At 39.4% G+C, this 19387-nt stretch overlaps 1 protein-coding gene across 1 annotated transcript; it reads right to left on the bottom strand.

Moving 5' to 3' along the window:
* Positions 1–201: 201 nt before the first annotated feature.
* On the bottom strand, positions 202–18386 carry lmf2a (lipase maturation factor 2a). The gene is made up of 14 exons (XM_063005234.1): positions 18293–18386; positions 12165–12418; positions 11517–11545; positions 10246–10436; positions 9370–9548; positions 9143–9281; positions 8441–8575; positions 8241–8346; positions 7390–7486; positions 5868–6050; positions 5018–5186; positions 4793–4904; positions 3170–3284; positions 202–2349 (listed from the first exon to the last, which is right to left on the bottom strand). The coding sequence occupies exons 1-14, from the start codon at positions 18384–18386 to the stop codon at positions 1927–1929; spliced, it is 2226 nt and encodes a 741-aa protein (XP_062861304.1). The 3' UTR covers positions 202–1926.
* Between the last annotated feature and the right edge of the window lie 1001 nt (positions 18387–19387).

Raw genomic sequence — 19387 nt, 5'->3', positions numbered from 1 at the left:
AGTTTTTATTCTAATTTTAAAGATCTTTTTATAAACATACTCTCATGGAAACAGAATAATTCATATAATATTATAAATTTTACTGTAAGCACCTGTTAGAAATGGGCTTGGGTGAAAGACTCTAAGAAGGAGGTGTAATAAAAAACATATTATATTCTTTTTAAAATATTACTTTTATTACAAACAGTACAAAATGGATTCTGTGAAAACACTTTAATAAAGACAGGGCAAGAAAGTGCAAGAAGAAAAGGGGGACTAAAGAGACACATTAAAATCATTAGAAAATACCAAAATCAGACAAACCAAAACAAGCACAATACAATGTAATTCAAAGGTAAACCAGACAACAAAGATTGTCATGCAGCTGATAGTCAATCCTTTAAAAAGCCTTAAGAAATTTGGTTCAGTATCAACAACAATCAAGCAGGAAGTAAAAATGCCAAATGGATATTCTGGAGCCAGACAACACTTTTAAAAAAGTGAAGAAAAAGACCACAAGCTCATCAAATTCTCAACAGTAGATAAATAATACAAATAAAAAAATGAAGATGTGGCGTGTGATTGTGTATGCTTCATGAACTCAAAACTCAGACCAGTGAAAGAGTCTCACAGAGAGGCTTACAGCGTGTGGAGAGGCATCCTGACCAGACAGCAGAAGTCCCAACTGTACAGCGACAATAAAGCACAGTCGACCTCCCTCCCTTAGACCCCGCCAACTGAGCCTGGTTTGGATACCCAGCCAGGTTGTATACAAAAAGATCTTTTCCAAATCATTGCCAGAAAGTTGGAAGCAATTAATTTATTTCATCAATCCAAACTCAATGATTGAAAGAGGTGTCCAGATGTATAGCCATACAGTGTATACGTTGTTCCTGTGTTTGATAGACAATCATGTCATTGTTTTAATTTTATCTAGTTTTAACACATGTAACTTTTTAAAAAAATACTTTAATTTAAACATGTAATTGCACTTTTAAAGGGTACGTGACCCTCATTTGTTACCATGCTTGCTGTGGACTTGATTTAGCCTCAGGAGTCACAAGTAACAGAACAATGCAAAAGTCACACGTTACTCATTCTTTCATTCATTCATTCATTTTCACATGCTAGTTCATTCTGGTTGGGTTCACAGTGGGTCTGGCACCACCCAAAGTAACCAGGTCCAAGGACATCTTTACTCATTTACTTTCTTACTTTTAAGAAAAGATGTTTAAGAAAAGCCAATCCACCTGCTTTCTGACACAGAAAAGGCAAACCTGTAAACATGTCTGCACCACTCACGTTCCGGTTAAGAACTACACTATAAGGGCAAAAGTATTGGAACACCTCTTCTAATTATTGAATTTATTTGTTACAGCTACAACAGGAGTAATACATCAATTATATTAAGGAAATTATATGTTTCCAACTTTACAGCAACAATTAAGGGAAGGCCCTTTCCTGTTCCAGCATGACTGAGCAAGGTCATAAAGAAAAGCCTGGTTTAAAGAAACTGTATTGTAAATGGCATACAGTAAGCTACATTACATGGCCAAAAGTATGTAGACAGCCAACTTTAGTGAAAGAAGGCATCAATGTTGGATGAAAAATCCTGGCACAAGGTCAGTCTTCAAATTTATCTTAAAGCACGTACCCCAAATGTTTGCCACAAAGATTAAAGCACATAATTTATAAACCTGTTGTTAAAAATTATTGGATTGATTTGGTAGAAATGGGTGTTGCTAAAACACCTGAACTCAATAATTACGAGGGTTGTCCACATACTTTCAGCCATATAGTGTAGGTGTGAGCAGAGACTAAGCTTGTGAAAATGTGGGCATTTTTAACTGAAGGGGCGAGATAGTGCTGATGTTAATGGGAAGCACATTATACAGCAGTCAAAACTTCTTTGGTGAAATGAGTTCAAACCTTAGTGAAAGTAGTGTTTCATTTTCTTTTCCTGTTTTTAGAATGTTCGGTCTCCTCTGATGTTTGATCATCGTCATACTCTTCACTCTTCTTTAAGAGCACCTCTTCATCATCTACCTCGTCCTCGTTTTCCTCTTCTTCACTCTCCTCCTCATTCTGTTCTTCCTCAACCTGTTTTTGCATTTTCTCCTCCTCTTGCTCTTTCAGGTCAGCTTTCTCCCCCTCCTCATCTGGTTTCTGCAGTGAGACGTCTTTGGCCGTGTGTCGGTGTGTTTGTAGGCAAGGACGAGTACGTGAGCACAGACAGTTGATGAGGCAAACTGTAGCTGCTGAACTGAAGAGTGACCACAGTAGGAGTGGAGCAGGAACGTCCCTTACATGCTCACCAACACTTTTCAATGTGCGCCGCAACCAGGAGCCAGAACCCTGTCTAGAGCGAGGCTGATCCTGGAAGACACATGCATTTGCAAACCTCATTACCACAAAAGTTAAAACATTGAGAAAAGGACATTTTATAACAATTTATTTTTAATTTTTCTCCCTTTTTAGCGAGTCCAATTGCCTGATTGCTCATGCTTCCTCTCCACCAATGCCGTTCTTTGCTCTGATTGAGGAGAACGAAGCTAACCCACGCCCCCTCCGACGCGTGGGCAGCAGTCACATGCATTTTGTCACCAACACTTTGACGAGTGCAATGCGGATCAGCACTGTGTATGGAGAGACACACCCTGACAGCACTCCTTTCCCTTTCTCTGTGCAGGTGCCATCAATCAGCCAGCAGATGTCGTAATTGCATTAGTTATGAGAGAGACCCTATCCGGCTTTTAATATCCCACCCCTATCTGAACAACAGGCCAATCGTTGTTCATGTGGCTGCTCAGCCCAGCCGGCAGGCAGAGCTGAGATACAAAACGATGTAATCGAGATCCCAGCTCTGGTGTTCCAGCGTGTGTTTTATCGCTGCGCCACCTGAGTGGCATTTTATACGAATTATTCATTTAAAATGTCAACATATCAAAACTGCGTGTAGGTATCAATAAATATTGACATCTTGTATATTTTATTTGATTATATACATCGTATGTGTAAATGTGTATATAATATGTGAAATGTTGAATATTTAACTGTACATCTAAAACATTTTCCTGCTACAGTGTGTTAACATCTGATGTTGATAAGGATGCACCTCTTGGTTTTAGTAAAACTGCACATCGCATTTCCCTGAGAAAATAGAATTCATGTAGACTGTCACAATTCTTACCTTGAAGTTGAGACCATGCTGAGAAAGCATATGCTCCAAAAAAGTGTTACCAATATGAACAGGGGGGTAAAATTCCTCTACATAGACCCTCCTCCACCACCTCTGGGGCAATGTCCTAAACAAACACAAAAGGACACAGAATCCTGAGAGCCCAGCATCTACAAGTGAATATATTAACTTTACGCTGGATGTAGATACGCAGCATAACCACGTTTGTGCTGGCTGTGAGTGAGTTTGTGCTGCTTATCTTAGCACTGCACCTCCCAGAGCGTTGTGCACCACACACATTTACCGGTTTAATGCTTGATTTTAACTGCTTGCCTCCACACTAAAAGTTTAATTAGACTAAACTTTGATTCAGTTTACTAGTGGCCTTTTAAAAACACCACCAATGAGACCAACTGTTTATATGATATAGCCAAAAGTGAAGCTCAGACATGGCAGAGACAAATTAACTCACAGTTTCACAAATATTCTAATCTATTTAATTTTACTTCAAATCAAAACCATGGCATTTCTGAGAACAATACAGTATGGTGACTAGTGAACTGTGAAATGAACAGACCGGGTTTGGATTTTAGATTATGCAGCCTTGATTGAAGCAATCAAGTTTCATTAACCCATTTTTCTTTTTTTTTTTTAAATTATTTCATGTCTTCAAACGAAGACCACTGCTCGACCACTGTGTTCTTCTTTGAAACTACATTTTATAAAAACATATTATGGTGCTCGGGTAGCTAGCACACCTGTGCTGATATCTTAAACTTGCAAGTTCAAATTTGGCACCTATACAGACAATGCTTGGCTTGTTTAAGGGTAAAATGCTGAAGGGAATTCTTCATAACTGCTGCAATTATGACCTCTGCTGGCTAACTGATAGCACCTGTACAGAGACAGGGGATAACTGACATCGGTGCGTTATTCTCCATGCGCGATACAGATCCTCATATAAACCCACCTTGTGCATCTGAATAAAAGCAGTCGGCTATTGCACATGTCAAAAGGGGCACGTAAGTCATGGTCTCAGTCAGGAGTGGAAATGCTATCGAGTGCAAAGTTAAAGTAACACGGGCTACGCTACCTGGACGTGGCAGAATGAGGAAGCTATAACCGAATACCACTAGATTTCTTAAAAGGCAGGTGGTCAAAAACCCTTGAGTGCCTGCAGAAGACTGGAAGGCAGCAGGCACTGAGGTTTCAGTTTGCACAGAAAGGTGAATACTACAATTAAACACTGAAGGCCTCCAGGCCTGAATCCAAAGACATAGATTCGAACTTGGATCTCGTGGAGGACTAGCACATTAGATCACTGAGTACCATGAACTTTTAATTTGTAGATCTCCATATAAGTTGAAACATTGTTATCCTATTCTGTGTTTACATTTTGACTTACTACTTCAATCTGCCCACCTCTATTTTGTTTGCACATTAATCTGGACAACTGACTATGAGCTTATTGGATATTCCATTTCAATACTATGATCATTAATATGCAGCTTTTGTGACTGTTATACCCCTCTACCCTTTCTGAAAGGCTGTCCAAATGACCTTGGAGTGTGTAAATGTGTGTAGAATTTGTTTACCCTCAACTTGAGGGTAAATTTATTATTTGTAAGTGCTTACCCATCCTCCTTGGGCTCTGTGAACCAATATTTGTAGCGCTGAGCACGGATGTACACTGGAGGCTCTTTATGAAAGGGGTATCTAGACTCATCAGTCTGAATCAACTTTACCACTGTACAACACACACACACACACAGATAAAGATACAAGTGTCACACAAATGCAATGCTAGTGTTAAATTAACTCTTTGCTTAATCCCCAGCAGTACCGGTTTTAGCTGCTTACCATTTTTCTTGCCCTGCAAGAGTCTGTGTACGAGGCTGCTGAACCAAGGGCTTTGCTCCTGCGAACCAAGTGCAGCAAACCACATCTGCCAGTCCAGTCTCGGCTGGTGAGGAGTCACCACTGGGGGCACTGCACTCATGTTTCCTGGTTTGTACATGAACTCGATCTCCTGCAAAACAGTAAGAGTTTAAGATATTTTTGTCAATTAAGATAGAAAAGATGTAAAAAAGGCATTTTAATGCTTGTAAATGTATTTAGCACAGTGTATTATAAATAAAATATATTAAATTCTAACAAAATGTATTTATTTATTAGGATTTTAATGTCATATTTTACACTCTTTGGTTACATTCATAACAAAAACGGTAGTTACTCATTACACAAGATTCATCAGTTCACAAGTCCAATGTCAAACACAGTCATGGACAATTTTGTATCTCCAATTAACCTAACCAAAGGTTTTTGGACTGTGGAAGGAAACCGGAGCTCCTGAAGGAAACCCAAGCAGACACAGGGAGAACATGCAAACTCCACACATAAAGGACCCGGGCCGCCCCACCTGGGGATCGATAATGAAATTAGCTTCCAGCTATTCTTGATAGTCGACTTTAATCAATTTTGTCAATTAGTTGTCAGCCCAGGAAAAAAAAGAGTGATCAAAGTCATGGTCCCTTACAATTTGCTGCCCTCTGACATATTCATTAGGAGACTGGGCCAATGGTTGTGTTACAAATACCTCCACTCTGTACTACCAGATTTTGCTACTGCACTGACAAATCTAGAATTACTCATCAACTAGCCTTGAATGATCTGCAATTTTGTAAATAGAAGTTTAGATCTCAATACTAACCTTCCATGTGCTACCGTCCATACTGCCCTCGATGATAACCTCAGGCCTACCCCCCACCCCAGTCATCCTCCGGAACAGACCATATGAATTAACTAGTTGGTAACGATCAGTCACTTCAAATGCTTTCCGCACACCTGGCCATAGATTACTGTTGGCATCATACTCTATGTAGGTGTAGGGCACCTGTATGAATGCATAAACACACATTAACACACAATAGTTGAGTGCACTATTTGGCCAAAAGTATGTGATCACTAGGGATGTAACGATACACTCTACCCACGATACGATACGATTCACGATACTGGGTTCACAATACGATTTTTTCCGATTTTTTTTTAAACAAAATGAAATTGAAGACAAGTTTCCTTTTATTACTTCGATTTAAAATAAAATACTGGATTTGTGCTTATATATAATTTATCTACATAATGATGTCACTTTATTTCCGGGGTAGGTACAAACCAGTGGCGGCTGGTGCTAAAAAATTTGAGGGGGGCGCAAACAAAACAACAAATTAAAAACAAAACAATAAAAAAAAAAAAAAGCCTTTAAAAGTAGCACTATTTGAACATGAATTTTGCCATTTTTTCCTTTTTTTCTTCAAGTGAACGCTTTGTGAAAGCGTTTTTTTGTAAAGACAAGACTGAATTATCTCTCATTTTGGAAGAAATGCTGCTCCAATCTGCAACTAACTGTTTAACGTGAACCGAGCTGAGGAGCCGCAGCTGAATGAATCAGTTAATGAGTCGACTCGGGGATTGTCCAATCACACGGCGTTTAAAAAAAATAAGCCAGTAGTGACACACTTCTAATAAGAGTGGGTTGATACGGGGCGCAGAGAGCTGCGCCCCTCTGGAAAATTTAAAACAACCAATTAAAGAGCAGCCTCAGACCACGTGCTTGCCAAAAGTTCGTACACGTACATAGACACTCGTTAGACCGGCGCCCCGCGCATGGGACGTGTACACGATGTAAACAATTAAATACAAATATTTATTTATTTAAAAAATGCTATCATGACCATTAGACAAACAGTTAATTAGACCATTAGATAAACAGACTAATTAATTTCATAACTATTTTGCAGTATATAATTTGCTTGTTTTAACATCTTAATAATTTTAAGGGGGGCGGCGCCCCTGCGCCCCGTATTGACCAGCCGCCACTGGTACAAACTATGCATAATAATGCTGCACATTTCCCTTTTTGTGTAAAAAAAAATATATATAGCGCCAGCGCCCTCTGCTGTTTAAAGTGAATATCGATTCATCTTAAATGAATAACCGATTCAAATCGTGGCACATGCGCACCGATCTTCCGGTGCATCGTTACATCCCTAGTGATCACCTTCTATAAGCTTTGCAATAGATGTGACAAACGCATGAAATCAATCATTTCAAGGGGTTTCTACATACTTTCAGCCATCTAGTGTAGAACAGACAGGCATAACAATCAAGGAACAACAAAAAAAGATCACATACAACAGATGAGCATTTCACACTGAAATATAGATACTGACCAAACTAATGGCAAACATAGAAACAGCAGCTGCAGAAAAGATTCCCCACTGCAACGTGCTCCACAGCCGCCGGAACACACCCCTTACACACGCACTCCTGAAAACACATAAAGTACACATTTAATACACACACAGTATCTTCTCTGAAAATGTTGAGCCTTATAGGTTTATAACTCTTGTACACCTACCATATGATGCACTTTTTGGGTAAACAATTACTGAATGTAGCACATCTGTTGCTCTGTACACTAAGACCCTTTTCACCATCTAATCCAGTATTGTGCAGATATTATTTGGGTGGTTGATCACTCATCACTGCAATTGTGCATGGTAATATGTGAGTGTGTGTGTTGAACATCAGGTGCAATAGTGTTGTTGGGCTTTTTTAACCAACAATGCCATTGTGTTGTGCTTGAGTGAAGGACCACTGAGATTTGAACCATTTGAGTTAAGCATGGGCTGAGAACTCTGAGGCATTTCTGCATAGAGTTTATGTAAGATTTTACCTAGGTGCAATGGAGTTTTAGGTTACATTTCTTGATGCAAGCTGTAAACACTGTGTTAAGTGACAATGGTTTTCTAAAGTACTTTAAAGCCCATGTGGATTTATTTATTGCAGCAGCATGATAGTTTCTCATGCAACGCTGTCTGAGATCTCGAAGGTCATGCACATTTAACAGTGGTTTCTGGCTTTGCACTAAATGGATTGAGATCTCACCAGATTCCCTGAATCTTTTCACAAGGTTATGAACAGTAGATGGTGAAATTTTCTTTTTGAACTGACTGGCAGTTCCCTCATTAGGAATATCATTAAAAATACCTGCTTCAGACCTGTTTAGGGGCTGACTCACCTGAACATGGCAGTAACGATCTCCCAGGTAAGAGAGAGAACTCCTATCCAAATACTGGGCACCGTCACTGTCTTCAGGAAGCTGTTGAACTCATAATGTGTAAATGCTGCAAATTAAACACACATAGATTTATCATTGACACTGTTTTTATGGGACACATGCAACACAGTGAATCTCTTTAAAACATTTAAATGATTCACCTGTTTTTGAGGAGACACTTTTCTTGTCCCAATCCACCTTCAGGTCAAAGTAGAGGACAGTCCAGTAGCCAAGTACACCATAACCAACCATTTCCACTACAATACCCACCCACCCCAATAGTTCCTGCAGAGTTCCTGCAAAAATCATGGTAATTAAAAACATGGATCTGTAAAACTGCACATGTGGGCCACATATTTCTTATAGATCTTAGCAAAAGCAATCAGGCATTTATTAAAAAACCTGCAATAAAACCTTTAAGATCTTACATGCAGATATGGCAAAATGATGCCTTTTCATATATGTATTTGGACAGTTGCCTTGGTAAAGATAATTTACACTTCTGTGATGACAGCATTAATATAAAAAGTACGTATAAATTTTAGAGCAACATATGCTGCCTTCAAGCCAACAAGGAACAGACAATGCAAAACATCATGATGCACACATTACATCGGTATGGCTGAGAAACAAGGTGGTATGAGTACTGGACTGGCCTGCCTGCAGTCCTGACCCATCCCAATAGAAAATGTGTAGAGAGTTTGTTAATAAAAGATATGACAGTGAGCAACCCCGTACTGCTGCACACAGATAGATGAGAGTTTGTTTGTTTCATTCTTAATGCCATGTCGGCTGCTATGGCTATTATCATTGCTGAATAATAGGCTGTGTCTTTAAAAAGTGAAAGAAAAAGTAAATCATACTCTTCTCTTTTTGTGGTGTGCGTCTGCAGAGCCAGAAGTTGACATGATGGTCATCCAGCAGAGAGAGGCACAGTGTGATGGTCAACAGATTAAAGAAGTTATAATTTCCAGACAGGATAATCATCACCTGCAGCAACACCTTTTTAATCAAGAGAGAGAGAGAATCAACTGAGAAAACTGCACAGTTAATGAACACACAGCAGAACATACTGGCAAAACACACTTACCTGCAAGTAAAAAGTGGTAAGCCTGTGTCTGCGGATAGGACTGAAGAAGAGGAAGGAGACAGCAATTTCTATGATGAAGGTTCCAACTACGCTGAGTTTCTGAAACCACACTGGCAACTGGTGGGCAAACCAGGCCAGTGGTGTAGGAATGCACTGTGTTTCATAGTGATAAGTCACTGCTGTCTCAAACACACACACACACACAAATCAAAACCATAAAATCAAATAAAGGCAGGCAAAAATTACACCTAAATACAGTTTCACAATACACAACACATTCAGATGAGTCAACCCCATTTGTGTTTAGTATTTATACACTTTTTGATGCAAATATCCACATTAAATCATCCCAAAGATAGCTGGAATAACAAATGCACTGAAAACATTCTCTTCAGAGCTTTGGCAAGCATTAAGGTTGCCATGTTTGGAATGAAAGGGTTGTGGCTCATGAGCAGCAGTGGTAGCTCAGCGGTTAAGGTACTTGGCTAGTAATCATAAGGTTGCCAGTTCTAGCCCCACCATTGCAAGATTGTCTCTGTTGCATGCCCGAGCAAGGTCCTTAACCCTCATTTGCTCAAATTGTATTCACTGATAATTGAAAGTCGCTTTGGATAAAAGCGTCTGTTTAATGCTGTAAGTGAGATGGTGCTTCTTTTCTGCAAATTGTACTGGGGCATTACATATCAAACACAACAAAATTGATATAAACACATGGGCAATGCAGAGCAGTCAATCCAGCCTCATTACACCACTAATGTTAGATAAAGGTCACATGTGCAATTCAGAGTCTCAAGTTCACTGTAAAATGACCAGTCAATAGTTTTGTCCAATGTTTAAGTACCTCACATGGGAAATGTTCGGTTAATTGTTTCTAACCTGTGAGCCCCCACCAGGTGGGGCAGCGGCTGGTTAGTTTAACCACTCCTGAAGCGAACATCAGCCGGAAGAGAAGCCAGCGCACCAGCCAGAAGGTCACATTGTCATGAAAGCTCGATCTCAAACCCCAGGGCATGTTCATAGGGGCTATTAGGATGGCCAGGAAGCCCACCTCCAGCAACAGATTATCCCTGCCATAAAGAGAATGAGAAAGACAGTGAGGAGAAAATAGTGACCAAGTAGCAAGTACTAAAATTATTTCACATTGCGGTGTGCTGGGGTGTGATGCTGTGAAAATGATCGTCATACAGTGGTGACAAGTCTCTGGCTAGAATGTGTTGTTAGTGCAGCACCATAATATCCATGGTGCCCAGCAGGACAACAGACATAATTTATAGTATTTACAAGTGGGAAAGTGGAAAAAGTCTAGGCTGGTAAGTCTAGAAGTGCAAACATCATAGCACAGGGAACTCTTTACACTTTCTTAACATCAGCAACAACTAAAAGACAAACTTGATTATCAAAATAGCTCACAATGACTTTCATTATGGCTGTAGCTATTCATGATCACACCTTTGCTGTCTTGTAAAATAACTATATTTTAACATTAATGTCTTTATTCATGTAAGTTTTATGTGGAGTAGAAAATCTAGTAATTTCTTTAATATTATTTGGTATTTTTTTTAAAAAAGGTCTTTAATATTTTGAGTAGTATTTTTCTAGTGTTTTGAGTATAAGAGTTATATTAGGAGAAAAATGCTGAAGATGAAGCTGGCAGGCAGGAGGAGGAGCCGAAGGCCGAAGAGGAGGTTTATGGGCACGGGAAGAATATGCAGGTGGTTGGTGTGACAGAGGAGACAAGACAGGGCAAGATGGAGACAATTGTTGTGCTAAGGAGCTATGTTCAGTCTTGCATCCACAAACATTACACTTGCAACGCTGCAACAATTAGTATCCACAGTTCCAAAACAATCAATAAAAGAGGTGAAATAACATGGTGAACATGTCCAAACTATTTAAAAACACAATTAGGCTGGTCAATAAATTATGGAAAATCGTTTCTTTAAAAAAATATTAAAACACCCATAAAACCACCAGAAACATCTGAACCCTTTGGATTTGGTTAGGATGATGAAAGAAGAAAACAGAACACTGACACCTGCTTAAAGGCTCTATAAATACTGGAAAGGCCAGAACACCCAACAACAGCAGCAGCACTAACACAGATAATGCAGATTGGCACCAAACTGTTCTGTAAACTCTGTACTCACCACTGGAAATACAAGAAGACTTGGCCCACCTGCAAAACAAAACAGAGTGAGTTTTACTCAAACAATAAGTTCTTATTATAGAGGAAACTCTATTCAGCCTATTGTTTCTGTATAGGTGCCCAAATGGGTCACTGGAGAGCTGAGATTCAAACTCAAATCCCAGCGGTGATGGGCTACTGCATTAAAGCACCCAGGGGTCATTTTTAACGCTACCAATTAGTTGATTGAAAAGGTAACTAAAAAATTATTTGTTTAGGATGCAGGTAAGACACTAGAGATTAGATGCCCCAGTTTCAACCTGCTTTTTTTTTTTACATTTACAGCATTTACCAGATGCCTTGATCCAAAGCTACTTACAGTACTGGGATAGCATACAGTCTAAGCAATTGAGGATTAAGAACCTTGCTCAAGGGCTCAACAGCAGCAACCTGGCAGTGGTGGGGCTTGAACCAGCAACCTTCTGTTTTCTAGTCCAGTACCTTAACCGCTCGGCTACAGCTGCCTCTTAATAATAATAATAAAAATATTTTAATATAGTTAAATATTTCCATAAATTCTTGAAACCTACTGAGGACTGGATTAGGCAACTCTGACCAGAACTACTACAGCAGCTGCAAGCTCTAATTAGAATAAAGGAGGTTAAGTTACCTGGTACAGGGACAAGTAAAGCACCCAAAGTAGCAAATATATTCTGCAGTCTCTGAGGACAGGTAGAGCCATGGCTGCCAAGCTAATGACAGTTCCACTTAGACTCAGCAGCTCCATGCACTGCTGTGTGTCAAGGCCGAGACGTGGACCAAACCACAGCAGGGTAGGCGTGTCTCTCAGCTGCTCCAACAGACTCTTTCCTGCCACCCTCAGAGTAAAACGTGCCGGGAGGATGCCATCATTGCCATACAGACCTGAAGGACAAGAAGAAACAAAGCAAGGTCTGTAGGAGAAAACATCATATGCTTAAAAAAAGTTTAAATTGTGTGTATAAGAAGTGACTAATCAGAATCAGCCAAGATCAGACCTTGCAAATTTTAGCTCCAAAAATGCAACCAGTAACCAATTTATAATATATTATTTTAAATAACAGACAATGTGTTTCAGTTAGATGAAAAACAACATGGAAAAAGATCAAAAACTTTACCACAGGCTTGATCAAGCTCCTCACTACCATCAGATAAAGACTAAATTACAGCTTAGCAAAAGAAGAACTTAAAGAATGCTCCAACAGCCTACCACAAACCATCTTTCATAAAGACTGGTTTTAACCAATGTTAGCTTATTTATATTTATACAGTTAAGGGTACAAGTTTACTGAGACCATGTGATTAAAATGACAGTATTTTCTGAGTCAAAAATATACATACAGCATAGTCAATATTTATCCCTTATCTCTTTTCACATCTCAGTCAATCACTCGTGACCGCCATGACCATGTTTCTTAAACAGCTTTGATTGGACCACTGATCACTTTCATTGGAAGTAGAGCTAAACACAATTTGTTAGTTTTCTGGCACTGACTTGACAGTACAGCCCAGATATACTTAAGAGGGTTATGGTCAGGACATTAAAAAGACCATTCAAAAGCAGTTCTAATATGTAGTTTTGCACAACGTTATATTGCCTCAAGTGCATTAAGACTGAAGAATTTGGGGCTAATATTTTTTACTTTATCACTTTATTTACTTTCTGCAAACTGCCAGTGCAAGCTTCCAATTCACTGAGGTTTGATGGCTTTCATGCTGCAACTGCTATCTTTCACAAATGATTACTTAACCAAACTTTGGTTGACATAAGTAAGCTCGAGTTTATTGTCTTGTTGGACAACTTCTTGAAACCATTTCTGCAAATGATATTTCTGTGCATGTCAATCACATGGTCATTTCCTTCTGGTGTACTCCAGTTGATCTTTTCAGGGTTGCCACAAATTGGTCCCAGCTTTCATCAGTTCATCCAGTAAGTCTTTTGCAGTAATACAGGAATTTTCCCTTGTTGTCCTGGTGAGACTGCTAATACCACTGAATGAAATTTTCGCTTCTCCCATAGCCAGGCAGTTTTTACTATCATAGGAAAACATCCAGATAATAGGCCTAAATGGTGTCTTTTGGGAAGATCAAGGTCTTGGAAATCTTATGCCCAATGCCCTTTTGGTGCTATACACCGATCAGCCATAACATTAAAACCACCTCCTTGTTTCTACACTGTCCATTTTATCAGCTCCACTTACCATATAGGAGAACTTTGTAGTTCTGCAATTACTGACTGTAGTCCATCTGTTTCTTTGCATGCTTTGTTAGCCCCCTTTCATGCAGTTCTTCAATGGTCAGGACTCTCCCAGGACCACCACAGAGTAGGTATTATCTGGGTGGTGGATCAATCTCAGAACTGCAGTGACACTGACATGGTGATGGTGTGTTAGTGTGTGTTGTGCTGGTATGGGATGATAAGACACAGCTGTGCTGCTGGAGTTTTTAAACACCTCATTGTCACTGCTGTACTAAGAATAGTCCACCAACCAAAAACATCCATCCAACAGTGCCCTGTGACCACTGATGAAGGTCTAGAAGATGACCAACTCAAACAGCAGCAACAGATGAGCGATCGTCTCTGACTTTACATCTACACAACATACCACTTGAAAATGGCATTGCTTAATGTTCGTTCACTCAACACAAAAAGTACTGTACTTAGTGAATTTATATCTGACAGTGAACTAGACTTTTTCTGTCTCACTGAAACTTGGCATAAACCCTTGGATTATTTTACGTTAAATCAGACCACGCCAATGGGATACTCGTATATTGATGAACCTCGTATGGAAGGGCGAGGTGGTGGTGTTGCTGCAGTCTATAGGGATGATATTAAAATAACCACTTTGTCTTTTCCTGCTGCTCTTTCTTTTGAACACCTGGCTTTCAAGTTGTCAGGGCCTACTCCTCTGGTCACTGCTGTAGTTTATCGTCCGCCAAAGCCAAACGCTTCCTTTCTCTCTGATTTTTCAGATTTTTTAACCCAGCTTAGTGCCCTCTCATCCTCTGTACTGCTTATGGGTGATTTTAACATCCATATTGATGACAACAACTGTAAATTTGCCAGGGAATTTTTGGAATTGTTACAGTGTTTTAATTTCACACAACATATACATTTTCCAACTCATAAAAAAGGTCATACTCTTGACCTTGTCTGCTCTACTGGTGTCCTAGTTCATCAGCCGTCCAGCCATGACCTTACTGTCTCTGATCATTTGACAATCATCATGGACATTGAGGTCACTAGGCCCATCACTAGAGCTAAACGTAAAATATCCTTCAGGAATCTTCAATATATCTCTCCCTCTGCTTTCTCAGATTCTCTTGTTAAAAAGATGTCTGTCTGTCCTGTACTGTCTAGTAATTCATCTGACCTTGTCGATTACTATAATGACATACTCGCCTCATGTCTTGATGAGCTGGCTCCTTTGAGAACCAAATTTGTTTCATTTAGTCATTCCGCACCATGGTACACAATTGAGCTTCACCAAATGAAATCCCGTAAACGCCAGCTTGAAAGACTTTATAAGAAAACCGGTCTAACAGTACATTATCAGATTTATTCTGATTATCTTCAACATTACAAAGACGCTCTTACGGCAGCCCGATCCACTTACTATTCCGAACTCATACATGCTGGATCAACAAATCCTAAGACTCTCTTTTCCACAATAAATAAACTTCTCAAACCAGTTGACAATACTACCAATTCCTTTACAGTTGACAAGTGTAACTCTTACCTCTCATTTTTTCAAACAAAAGTTGAGAATATCCACAATTTTCTGACAGTTTCCCCTGTCATCTCTGTTTCTCCGCCTATCTCATCTCAATTTATTACCCAGCCTCTGTCTCAGTTCTCACCTGTGTCTCATTTGGACCTATCTGAGATCTTAACAGGGATGCGAAGCTCCACTTGTGTTTTGGATCCTGCTCCATCAAAACTTGTTAAGGGTTGTTTTCCAGTTATCTCATCACTTATCACAGAGATAATCAATTCCTCTCTTAGTTCTGGCTCAGTCCCTCAATCACTCAAATTGGCTGCTGTTACTCCCATACTTAAAAAACCTGGACTTGACTCTAACATTATGAGTAACTTTCGGCCCATTTCCAATCTTCCATTTCTGTCGAAAATACTGGAACGTGTTGTTGCCTCACAGCTCAAAGATCACCTAAATTCCAATAATCTATTTGAATCATTTCAGTCTGGTTTCCGCCCCCAGCACAGCACTGAGTCAGCCCTCCTCAAAGTCACAAATGACCTTCTTCTTTCCTCAGACTCTGGACAAATTAATATTCTCGTCCTCCTTGATCTTACTGCAGCTTTTGACACCATTAATCACTCCATTCTTCTGTCCCGCCTTGAATCCTCTGTCAACATCACTGGTACTGCCCTTTTGTGGTTAAGGTCATATCTCGTAAACAGACAACAGTTTGTTAATATCAACAATTGTAGTTCTGCCATTGCTCCACTGTCCCAAGGCGTTCCCCAAGGCTCAGTGTTAGGTCCCCTTTTGTTTATTCTTTATATGCTCCCCCTTGGTGACATCATACGTCGGCATGGTTTACATTTCCACTGCTATGCTGATGATATTCAGCTTTACATCTCCTCCAAATCCATTAATACTGAACTTCACTCCACTCTGACAAATTGCATCACTGAAATGAAATTGTGGATGAAAGCTAATTTCCTCAAATTAAACTGTGAAAAATCAGATATGATCATCGTAGGTCCTACAACCCTGGCAAAAACCACAAAAAATTTTCAAATTACCATTGATAATGACACTTTGTCTCCGTCTTCTAACATCCGAAATCTTGGTGTAATTTTTGATAGCAACCTCTCTTTTGACCGCCATGTAAATCACATCACCAAAACTGCTTTCTTTCATCTAAAAAACATAGCACGTCTACGTCCATCACTCTCCTTTTCTGCCGCCGAAACCTTGATTCATGCTTTTATTACATCCAGAATTGATTATTGCAATAGCATCCTTTATGGTACATCTAACAAAATCCTTAAAAAACTTCAGTATATCCAGAATTCAGCTGCTCGCCTCCTTACTCATACTCGCTCCCGTGATCATATTACACCTGTTCTACAAAAACTTCATTGGCTTCCCGTTGCTCAACGCATTCAATTCAAAATTCTTCTATTCACTCACAAAGCTCTCCATAATCAGGCCCCATCCTACCTCACCGACCTGCTCCATCAGCACATTCCCTCCCGTAGCCTTCGCTCTTCTGAGGCTAACCTACTGTCCATACCCTCTAGGACCAAGCACCGGACCTGGGGTGACAGGGCCTTTTCCATAGCTGCTCCATCTTTATGGAATGCTCTCCCCAAACACCTACGAGATTGTCCTGACCTGTCCAAATTCAAGTCACTTCTCAAAACTCATCTATTCAAAATGGCATTTAACTTGTAACAACACGAAATAAATGCTTTTATTTTTGCTATTCTTTTTAATAGTTTTTATACTTAGATCACGACAGAAATGTGAAGTCCTAGATCCTAAAACTTGTAAAGTTTTCAGTTTCCTGATTGCATGTAAATCTGTCCTGTTTCTGTCTAATTTTAAGAAATTGTTCTATATTTGTTGTTCTCTCTCATAATTTAGCTAATTTTTAATGAACTGTCTTATGCTGCTCTCTTTGTTTTTATCGTAATTATTCTTGATGTTGATGTACTATTTTGATTTTGTACTATGATTTGTATGGTGTATGTACGTATTTGTTTTGATTATTTGTCTTATGTAAAGCGTCTTTGAGTATCTTGAAAAGCGCTATATAAATAAAATGTATTATTATTATTATTATTACAAGGTGGACCAACTAGGTAGGAGTGTCTAATAGAGTGGACAGTGAGTGGACACGGTATTTAAAAGCTCCAGCAGCACTGCTGTGTCTGATCCACTGGCATAACACACACTAACACACAACCACCATGTCAGTGTCAGGGCAGTGCTGAGAATCATTCACCACCCAAATAATACCTGCTCTGTTGTGGTCCAGACCATTGAAGAACAGGGTGAAAGCAGGCTAAAAGTATATAGAGAAACAGATGGACTACAGTCAGTAATTGTAGAACTACAAAGTGCTTCTATGACAAATGAACAGTGAGCGTAGAAACAAGGAGGTGGTTTTAATGTTATGGCTGATCAGTGTATAGCTCTTCTTTCTCTCAGCTTTTGTGACAGCTCCTTAGTTTTCAAATGAAGTGTCTAACCCAACTTTAGGTGATACAGACTCAGCAATATTATGTAGGGGTAAATAGTTATGACATGGCATACTATAGGATCATTTTAACTCTAAATTACTGCATTATTCATTTTCTTTCATAAGTTGCTGATTTAAAGTAAAATCTATCTCTGCAAAAAGGTTTGTGTTATAAATCCTTACATGTTTGGAAAGGGGTCCAAACATTACTTTACCATCGAGCACTGGTTTGTTGATACATGGCCCTTGAAACAAACGTGACAATGTAAATATCGCGATACTTGAGGGACACTTAAAGTATATTATAAAAACAGTTATAGTATCGCGAGATTATATTTTTTAGCAATTCGCTAACCTGGATTTACTAGCTGAAGGACTTTTTCTGCAGTATACTAATTTAAAAAACTACATTAAACAACAGCACAAGGCCGAACATAATCTAACTAACATTTAGTTATTTTAACAGCATGCGTTTGTTATCCAGCTAGATTTCCACTCACACTGAGGTAAAACCGCTGCTGTATGAACTTCAAATCTCACCTGGAATCTGCACATACAAAGACGCAAAAGCAAACATGTAAATAGCAGCCAGGCACCACAGAAACATGTTCCTCGGTAACCTCGTTTCTCCCATTTTTGCAAACGTAAGCAGTTCTTCACAAAGTAAAAATTATTAAAAAAACAGAGCAGCATTAGTGAGCTGCAGCAACAACTATAAACCGCTGCTCAGTCCGCTTTGCTCTGTCAGTGTGTACACACTTCTGCCGACACGTAGCTTGAATGGATAATTCCTCCACCCGTTTTGAGACAAACCCAGGAATATCACTGGGATTGTCCAGTAATTTTACATGCAGGTCCACAAACTGGCCAATCATAGTGCAAGAGACCGGATTTACCTGAAAACGGGTGGAAAAGAAACACCCCCGGTTTAATTTGCTAACGCAACTGCGCATGCGTAGTACAAATACAGTGCGACATCTAGTGGCAGACAGAAGACCTTTCAAAGAGTAGAGTAAAAAAAGAAAAGGAAGGAAACCACTGTGGACACACCCATGTCCACTCCAGCAGTGCTGAGAACCCAGCAAACACATAATCACAGTGTTGCACTTACGTTAAGACATAAAAAGGCTTTATATTCCTTTTGGTTAGAAATGGTTATCACCCGTCAACTCTTGCATGAGTTTTTGCCTTGTCTGTTTTTGATAATGGAAACATAAAAGCTCACACTCCTAAGGCCAGGTCTGCAGTTTCTTAAATGTTTTTGTCTGCATAAGTCATCAGTACATTCTCTGGTATTCATTATTTCGTAGTCATAACACTTCTGGGAAGTGTTCACTGTGTTTTTTTCACTATTGAGATCATGGCTCTCACTTTGGTTCGCTGGAGTCCTAGAACCTTAAAATAGCTTTACAATCCTTTTCAGTTATATTTTAAAAACTGCACAAGAAAAACATTGGGTATAATGATGATCTGTGACAAAACGTGACATCTGCCTTTATTGCCTAATTTCTCTTAGAATGACTGTTACTGCAAACATTGGTACAGCAAAACCTTGAAAATCAGTGTCAATTGTTTGTGAAATTTGTTAATGCATTCCATGGTCACGTGGAACTGCATATACAGTATATTAGGCTT

Source organism: Trichomycterus rosablanca, chromosome 11, assembly GCF_030014385.1.
Source record: "Trichomycterus rosablanca isolate fTriRos1 chromosome 11, fTriRos1.hap1, whole genome shotgun sequence".
Lineage (NCBI taxonomy): Eukaryota > Metazoa > Chordata > Actinopteri > Siluriformes > Trichomycteridae > Trichomycterus > Trichomycterus rosablanca.
The sequence above is the reverse complement of the archived record's forward strand: the minus strand, read 5'-3'. Positions and strand labels throughout refer to the sequence as shown.